The 9714-nt window shown below is 49.5% G+C and overlaps 1 protein-coding gene across 1 annotated transcript in view; it reads left to right on the top strand.

The window, feature by feature from the left end:
- Positions 1–4686: 4686 nt before the first annotated feature.
- ARID2 (AT-rich interaction domain 2) overlaps positions 4687–9714 on the top strand; it is a 1843885-nt gene continuing 1838857 nt past the window's right edge. Inside the window, exons 1-2 of the mRNA XM_069629837.1 lie at positions 4687–5981; positions 6095–6188. Coding sequence (XP_069485938.1) covers positions 5887–5981; positions 6095–6188 — 189 coding nt within the window. The 5' untranslated portion in view covers positions 4687–5886. The remainder of the gene's footprint in view (positions 5982–6094; positions 6189–9714) is intronic.

Here is a 9714-nt window from a genome sequence, read left to right as displayed (position 1 = left end):
GTGAGCTGTGTTCTCCGTTATGCCTGACCTTGGATTTTCTGCCTGACCTCGGACCTGCATCTTGAATTCCCTTTGTTTCTGCATTTCTGGTTGTCAATTACCTTGGATTTCTACGTGTTTTGAAACTACATCTTCTCCTTGGACCTGTTTTTGGATTTCGGATTTGTTTTTTGACATTTTGGACTTTTCTGGTTGTGGACTGTTTGGCTTGTCGATGGAACCCGCTTTTCTTGGACAATGAAACTTTGTGGCTCCTGGTTTTCCGTTGCACCCACGCTCAGGCTCTGGAGATGTCTCCCTCTCGGGATCCCTGCATCCTCCTAGCAAGTAGGTTTCCTTCTCCTGCCAACTCCACACTAGGTATTGCATCCACACTAAAGGTAAGGAGGGGGGCAGGAGGGTCTCTGATAAAGTCAGCCCTTATCTTGAATTATTTGCGTTTATGTCCTCCCACTACTGGCAGTAAGTCTGGTCACTCACTCCCACCTTTTGACTCTTCCACTGAGTGCAGTGTTTTCTTGCGGACACTCCTGCACTGTGGGGTAGGGAGGAAAACCCACTGGGAGTGACTCTTTAACATTCACCTCAGCAAAACAAGAAGATGCTTCTTGCAACCGGCAAGATTTCAGACACCATGATGTATAGGGTATTTGGGTGCAGGGTCCCTGCTTCATCAAGAGACGTGCCAATACAATCCCAACTCATAATTAGGAGGTATTTTCGAAACATGGCCAGTATTTAAAATACCAAATGTTTACTGTTATCACATATTTTTAATGAGGTTCCAAGAATTACGCTAGCATGAAACAGTAACTCATGGGGGCCCCGGCCCACGCACAAATGTTCTCTGAAGATGTGTCTCTTGTGAAACTTTGTGGCGTGACTCATGGATGGTATAGTGTGGTCAGTGCTTTCAAAGCAGCGCTTCTGCTGCAGAGTGCAAGTGGAGCAAGTTCACAGATAAACATGTCGTATTACGGTCTTTTCAGAATGGCATGAGCTCTGACAAAAATCCTATCGAAAATGTATAAGATTTTATAGGAATTCCAAAAGTATTTGGGTGTCATAAGTTCTTAGAATTGCAGCTAAAATCCAAGTATTTCATCACAAGTTCTTGTAAGGTACTTGTAGGAGGAATCTTACAACGCATTTTAGTATGGGGTTTCTACAAGATGTCAACCCATGCCAGGAAAGCCTGGATTGCCTGGTGCTAGTGGCAGTTCCTGCCACAAAAAAAAAGATGTACAATGAAAAAAAGACACCAGACGACGCTGCTCCTGGCTAATCGGATCAGGTTTCACAAACGGTCTGCCTTCATTTTTTTTTTTTAAACCACTACACAATGGACCGTGGGAGCACGGCTTCGCGTGTGCAGACTGCCGCATCTCGATAAGTAGGCAGGCTGTGCAAGTCGGTATAAAGCCCACACTTCACCAACACCTGCTGCACCCAGAGGAAAAGCGAGGGAACGGGCGCACATCTCTAGTCATGTGGGCTGCATGCTTCAGCCGCGGAACAGACAGCAGCAGCGCCAGGCACCTGCAGAAACTTAACTCCCAGGCCCTGCCCCTTCCTCGCAGGGAGGCCTCAAGGGCTCAAACAAAACAGGGGAGGCAGGGCTGCCAGCAGTGCAGCCGGGGACGTACACACACACACGTTCTCTCCCTCCGCGTCCTGCTAAACCCTCGCATCCTGTGAGCATTGTGTGAAAAGGGGAGACTCCTGTGTGTGCCTTTGTCTACTGGAAGAGTCTGCAGCTCCAACAACTGGAAGAATGAACCCTAGGCCTTAACACCCACCCCCTTCTCTCAGGGAGGCAGTCCAGAGCCCTAATAAAGCAGAGCAGGCAGGCCTTTAATCAGTGGTAGAAGTGTACCGGAAAATGTCGTGGAAATGTGGTCTTGGCAGGGAAAAGGGTAGGCGGAAGCTTAGTGCAACATAGGTGATGCGCCTGGGGCATTGTAATAGTCTAAGTGACAAGTAACTAAGGCCCCTATTACAAATGTACACGTGCATAGGGACAAATCTATATAGAATGGTGAACATAGCCATAAGAAGTAGAGGAATGGTAAACAGATTACTGCCTTTAACTCTAGCCGCGCGGCACAGGGCTGATGAAAAGCTGTTTACTGGGCCCAGGGATCTGCCAAGATTTTTAAGGAACATGGCCTACTTTTGTAATCGTAATTTCAGCTGCCTGACGCTCACCATTCAATAGCCTTTCAAAGTTTTTCTCAAAAATGTTCACGTATCCCCGAACTGGCTTCCAAATGCTTCCGCACCTAGGAGCATTATTTTGGTCCAGCCGCGTAATAGCTTTGCTTCTTCTAGGGGCAAGAGTGGTGCTGTCGACAAGAGACCATATTACCTGACCCATAGACCAGGCCGAGAGATGTGTCTTAGCTGATGTGGGGAATGCAAAGGCCACTAGCCAAGCCTGTGCCAACGGGACCCAACATGTCAAATGTTTTGGGTTGGCTTCCCTTTAAATAGTGAATGATTACCCCATAGGCCCAAATGGAGAACAAGATTGAACGTATTTGCGCGTCATTTTTTTGTATTGAAGACCACAACAAACCCCACACTCAAATGCTGGCAGTGAGGCAGTACACACACCACATCCCAAATCTCATGCAAGTAGCCAACAGTCTCTGTTCTTTCACCAAGACTATGAAACTCGATTCCTCAACATATCAGAGACAAAAAGACCTCACACGAGTTTACTGTTTGATATCAAGTTTATAAAAATATGCAAACATTTCAGGGAGGCAATAGAAAAGGAATACAACTTAAGCATTGATGCACACGCAACAGTAAAATGCATGAAAAAGATAATGATAAGATACAGAACGAGTAGTGTTGGCTGTGCGAGAGGCACAACTTTGCTTAAAAACAGTCCTCGTTAAAAAAAACGTACTGAAAAACCATAGTCATAGTTGCATTGGCTATACGGAAGTCATGTTTATTCACTCTCTCAATATACACTAAATACGTTTTATCTGCTGCACTGGTCCTCTTGCCAAGAGCACTGGAACTCAATAGTAATGTTTCTGTTCTATGAGCATCGGTGTAGGAACAGCATATATTGTCCACAATTTCCATTCAGGCGTTACCTTCCTGCTTTTTCCATGGAAGTGCCTTCAATGCACCTACCACACCTCGCAGAAGATGGCCATCTGGCAATGCAAACAACATACATGGTGGCAAGGGAGAAAATAAACCAGAGTGAAGTATGTGTCGGGAGGGATAAATCAATCAACTCTAAATGTGATGGATGCCCCACTGCTATCCGTATTGTACACGCAGTCAAGTCACGCACTGCGATACGTTGACAATATATTGATTAACTTATTACATACATAATTTAAAAAGCGGCGCATAAAGCGTATAATGTTAAGATTGACAAAGCGCACACAAATATATCAAGTGCAACTTTCCCGATCTGTTCCTAAGATCGATTAACTCGTACCTTGATTTTTAACAAATCGCAAATAAAGTATAAGATGTAATGTGAATGCAGTGTGTAAATCGCATCTAAGGAATACTCCAAACTGAAAAAAAGCCTCTGTTGAAAAATCTATGGAGTCTTTTTGATTCAATGAAATATCGTAGTTATTTATGTAATGAGTCATTCTATTGTCCACTTACCAGTGTGTGCCTTGACTCCACGTACAATAGGGATAGCTGCGGGGGCATCCATCATGTTTCCAGTTTATTGATCAGAGACAAACTTTATTTTGGTTTACTGTTTGGTCCCCAATGATGAGGCGTTAAGGGGACAATATACCTTAGGTTACAATCTAAGGGAGAAAATAAAAACAGCTCTGTTGCCCTGGCTGAGAAATTAATTAAGTGTATGGAATAATGATATTTTGCATCCCCAAAGGCCTTAGAAACCATCGGCTACAGTAGGAGCGCCGGGAGAAGTACTAATAACTTTAACTCACCAAATGCTTTGTTCCCAATTTCTTGACCCATAAATATATTTGTAGGCTCTTCTTTGGTTGTTTTACACATATCTTACTGGGCCTTCCGCAAAGCCCTGAAAACCTGGCTGCTTGCCTAACAACACTGACTGGCTTCTGAACACTTTGAGTTCATAGTATGTATATATGCCCTGTATGTAAGCTTTATTTCCCCCCCCTCCCCACCATAACAAGTGTAACTGGTGCAACTGCACCTTGATGCCCTTGGGCTTAGGTGCTTTACAAATGTGAAAATAAATAAATAAAAAATAATGATCAGACAGCGTGTTGCTCCTAGTGGAGCTCATTAGCCTGGCTAGGAATTTTACCTTTGCTCTTTTACACTACCGTTAAAAACCTACACAGGCCTATAATGTTACAAAAAGATGGATGGTGGTACTCTAATACACACACACAGATATTATTATATTTATCTTTTCATTGAGAAATGGAATCCACACATTTCTCAAACACAATTCAACATTTCCCATGGCAAGATTAATGCCATTAAAAAAAGGAATACTTTCTTGTAGAAAATGTACACTTTCTTTGGAGTAAAACATCCTAACTTGTCTTTCCCCCCTGTCATGAGTGATGTGCAGAGCCTTCGTGCGTCCGTGGGCTCTTTTGCGACGCTCCCTTGCCTTACCCTCCTCGGCTTGCCCTGAATAACCGGTAGTAGCCGTTTTTTTCGTTTCCCCTTCCTGATCTCTTTCTCTTCTCCCTTTTTCCGCCGAGCTTTTGTGCGAAACGTCGTGCACATTGCAGACGGCCCCTGAAGCAGGGGGCAGACGAAACCTCGCTCTCTTCTATTGTTCCCGGCTCGGCCACTCGCTGCCGCGGCTTCTGCCGTCTGAGCTAAAGACAGAGAAAGCGGACCTCAAACAGCAAGGAATCCCGCACCGGCCATTTTAGAGCGCATCGTTTTTCCCCCCCGGTTTATCTCAAATAGTGGTCCAATAAAATGATCGTAGCGCGGTGCAAGTGTTGCTAGTTCCTCAAGCTTCTGTCTTAAAACGGCTTACCACATGTACTGATCATACATTATGGTTCCGATAATTAAATATGTTATTGTACATATGTATATGCATTACTTATGACTTTACGAGTGGAGGCTGAGCAATTATGAAATAATGAGGAAGAGAGTGGAGCGATGGAGATATTTCAAAGGATAGCGTGAAGGTGCCGTTGTGCTACGTCAGGGCACTCCACTGCAAGATGGCGCCGCCTTGACCCGCAGCGCTCTCCAGAGCTTTCTGTAGTGCGCAGTACCTCGGGCCCTGTGTAGGGGTCGCTGCCGGGCACCGCGCTCTCCCTCCTCCTTCTCTCACACACACACAATCCCCTTCTCTGAGGCTAAGAGCAGTAGCAGCGGCAGCCGCGGCCTCGCACGTCCCCGGCTCCTTTTTTTGTGTGTGTGTGTGTGCGGCGCCCGAGTGCGGGCGGCCGCTGTGTGCCCGCCCGAGCGTGTGGTAAGTGCGGCCCTGGAGGGGGCTGCGCCGGCCCCGCCGCCCGCGTAGTACACACTGACACAGAGAGAGAGAGAGACACACACACACTAACACTCCTCCCCCGGCTGAAGGGACACAAGCCCTCACCTGAACCCTAAATAAACGGGGGGACGCGGCGCGTCCCGGGCAGCCCGGCCGGCCTGGCGTGTGGGGAGGGCATGGAGCGGGGCGCCGGGCGGCCGCCGTCTTTCCGTTGGCCGTGCTGAGGAGTGCGGGCCCCCGCCTCAGCCCGCGGGCGGCCCTGCCACCGTCCCCCCCACACACAAACTTTTCTTTGGGAAGAAGCCGCTCTGCCCTCCCGCACTCCGGCATGGGGACGCGGGTTCCCTAAGGAGGGGATCCGCACACATTTGGATATTTTTTTTTGTTTTTCTTAGAAGGGTATTTTTTTTTTTTTTGTTGTTGTAAGGATGGCCAACTCGAGCACCGGGAAACCTGAAGCGGAGCAGCGGAGGAAAGGCCAGGCTTTCCTGGACGAGCTGCGGCAGTTCCACCAGAGCCGAGGGTGAGGAGCGGGCTGTAGCGGGGGCCCCGCGCTGGCTGGCGGGTGGGGGGCTCTGCCTGCGGCCGGGGGGACACCCTCTAACGCGCTCTCTCTCTCTTCTTTGTGCACTGCAGGAGCCGCTTTCGGAAGCTGCCGGCCGTGGCGGGGAGGGAGCTGGACCTGCACGCTCTCTACACCCGGGTCACCACCCTGGGCGGCTTCTGCAAGGTGAGTGAGTGAGTGAGAGCCGGCGGGGGCCGCGCACTCTCCTTATGCTCTCTCCCTCTCTCCGTCTCTGCGCTGCTGGCTGCACTTTTTGGATTTCCCTCGCTGCGGCTTGGGGGGGCGGGGAAAGGAGGAGGCGGGATGCCGGGGGTGGCACGGGGACTCCCTGGCTCTCCTTCGGGCTGTGCTCGGCCTGACAGGAGGCTGCTGTCAGTGGGTGCATGCCTGGGGAATGTTTGGCAGACCAGGCCTTCACATGGATGGGGAGGGACCTGTAGGGAAGACCGGACATGGACCCTTGCCTTGGCTCCCTGCAGACCCTTGCCTTGGCTCCCTGCAGACCCTTGCCATGGCTCCCTGCAGACCCTTGCCATGGCTCCCTGCAGACCCTTGCCGTGGCTCCCAGCAGACCCTTGCCATGGGCACATACCTCCTGAGGCACAGGGCGTGCAAGCATCCCGTTGTGTACACCAGCCCAACTGGCTCAATCCAGGATAGAGATACCAACTAACCAGTACCACTAACAATTTCCTTCTCTGCATACACCTCTCAAACTCCAAATCAAACACATCCACAAATCTCTAGCGCAGCAAACCGCAAGAACTTCACTACACTGCAAAAACAAAACACACATAGACTCGCACATCAGCACACGACTACCGGCCGCATACACCCCAGGCCCAGCCAACGGAACCACCGGGCTGAGGCTGCCAACAGCACATCACTGCAATCTTGCACTTTTCCAGCCTCCACCCATCCCTCCCTCTTTCAGAGCCGCCAGAGCACCAGGGGACCACTCCGGTGGTGATAGTGCACGGTACAAATGACCTTTAACATTAACATGGTTCCCAGCAGACCCATGCCATGGCTCCTTTGCCATGGCTCCCAGCAGACCCTTGCCATGGCTCCCAGCAGACACTTGACATGACAATTGGCACATCCCTGACATGGCCCCCGGTAGAGAAGTGGGCTGGCCGTTTTTGTCACTACTCCCTGCTGATCTGGTTTCAACTTATTCCCAGCTCCCATATGATCTGCTTCTCCCAGCAGACCCTTGCCATGGACCTTGGTTCCCAGCAGATCCCTTGGCAAATCCCTGACATGACTCACAGTAAAGCACTGGTCTATTTTCATCATTCTTGCCATGGCCATGGCTCCCAGCTCTTACATGATCTGCTTCCCAGAAGACCCTTAACATGGACCTTAGCCTTGGCTCCCAGCAGGCCCCTTAACATGACCTTTGCCAGATCCCTGACATGGCTCCCAGCAGACCATTGACATGACAGTGGTAGATCCATGACATGGCCCCCGGTTGAGAAGTGGGTTGGTATTTCTTGTCACTGCTCCCTGCTTATCCATGATCTGATTTCAAGGAAACCAGACTTTATTCCCAGATCACACGCGATCTGCTTCTCAGCAGACCTTCGATATGTACCTTGGCTCCCAGCAGATCCATTGATATGACTCTTGGCAAATCCCTGGAGCACTGCTCTATTTTCATCACTCTTGTCATAGCTCTCAGCTCATACCTAATCTGCTTCCCAGAAGACCCCTGACATAGACCTTACCCTTGACTCCAGCAGATCCCTTGGTAGACCACTGACGCGACTTCCAGTAGAGGAGTGCTCTATTTCAACATGCTTGTCACGACTCCCTGCTGATCCATGATCTGGTTCCAAGCAGACCAGGCTTTATTCCCAGTTCACACATGATCTACTCCCCAGCAGACACTTGTTGTTGGGCCCAGGAGGGTGCAGAGCTCTGAACATTCAAACACCACCCGCCTTAGGTCCCAACAGGCTATTACATAGCTTCCAAATGAAAGAGTCCGACATATAACCCTTGCTCGATCCTCGCATCAAATCCAGCCCAATCTCCTACATCCTGCAACAGAAACCCTCAAAGACTGTCTTGTTTCTCCCGCTACCCTCCACGTCATCATCTTGATGCAGCCCTAAGATGCTGTTGGCACTATCCTCACTATTAACATATTTCCATGGTGGATACTGGTGCATAGATATGTTGCAGTGTACAGAACCGTCTTTACAATGATCCAGTTCTCATTCTAATTTACACATACCGTATATATTGAGATCGCTGTACGGGCACCTGTCGGTGTGCTTGCTTCTTGGTATTACTACGCTGGGAAGATATTGTGTGGTTGATGAGTCATGTATTGCCACTGGTATAATGTGTGCTCTTAGCAGGGAAGTCCGGCATTTTATAAGTTATTGCAACAACACCCAGGTGCAACCTAGATTTGGGCAAACTTGTGCACACTGTGATCATTATTACTAATGTTCACCTACTGGCCTATATGGCGCTCTGTTGATCCCGAGCTAGGTTTGTGCTAGAATAATATGTAAGGAATCCCCCTTTCTGCTCATTGTGTGTACAGGGCCCTCATGATCTTTGGTTGTGTTCATGTGTTGCCGCACGCAGTCTTGTGAGGTGGGCAGAGCGCGAGAAGATTTTGTGCCTGGTCAATGTTTGTATGAGACATTGGCAATTGCTGGGAAGTGTTCCTCCGAATGCCCCCACGTAATGATTTGGGGGTGTAAATACTAGGTTTCCTTTGCTTCTGTACACAGTGCAGTGGACTGGTGTCAGAGTAAGGTTTGCATCGAGCAGGCCCATGTTTGGAAGGACACGGGCTCCCGGCTGTCCTCTGTATGCCCTGGCGTCTTGTGTCCCTTGTATCAGCAGACACTTGACATGACAATTGGCACATCCCTGACATGGCCCCCGGTAGAGAAGTGTGCTGGCCGTTTTTGTCACTACTCAATGCTTCTAATACCAAACCTGACACCCGTTCTAAAACATGAGATGTGAGATCCAAATCCTTCCCGTTCCAAACCTGAGATCTTTCCTTTAGCATGAGATGTGATATCCAACTCTCTCCCATTCCAATCCTGAGACCCTTCCTATAGCATGATATGTGATATCACAATGCTTCTAATACCAAACCTGAGATCCTTACTATAACATGAGATGTGTATCCAACTCCTTCCCATTCCAAACCTGAGACCCTTCCTATAGCATGAGATGTGATATCCTTGTAGTGACTGAGCCCCTGTGCTCTACTGCCGGGGACGAGGGTTGGCGGAGGGCCATGTATCTAATCATTACTAGTAAAGGTGGGGCCAGGGGGTGTCATGTGAAGGGTTGTGTGCACGTCTGTTTGGGCTCCCTGGAGGGGGTGGTTCTGCTGCCCGGCTACTGTGGCTGCACGGGGTGCAATCCTGTTACCAGTCGCTGTACATTGCTAGCCGGCTTCTGGCCACTCCAGGCCTCCGTGTGGGGCGCAGGGGCTTTGGGAAGGCCTTATTTCCCACGCCTCTCCCGTATACCGCCGCTCAGCTATTTATACGTGGAGCCCAGGGGGTGGGGGTGGGAGCCCGTGCACGCTTATTTATAGTCTGGGGACCCGCCAGTGAGAGCTGTTTGGGGGCTGGGTTGGAGGCTCTAGTTGTAATTGGATGTGGTGGAAGGGCTGGCGTGGGTCATGTGAATATTTACCTCCCCCGTC

Source organism: Ambystoma mexicanum, chromosome 12 (genome assembly GCF_040938575.1).
Source record: "Ambystoma mexicanum isolate Mex_15411 chromosome 12, UKY_AmexF1_1, whole genome shotgun sequence".
Lineage (NCBI taxonomy): Eukaryota > Metazoa > Chordata > Amphibia > Caudata > Ambystomatidae > Ambystoma > Ambystoma mexicanum.
Note: the sequence above shows the minus strand (reverse complement) of the source record. Positions and strands in the feature narration are given on the sequence as shown.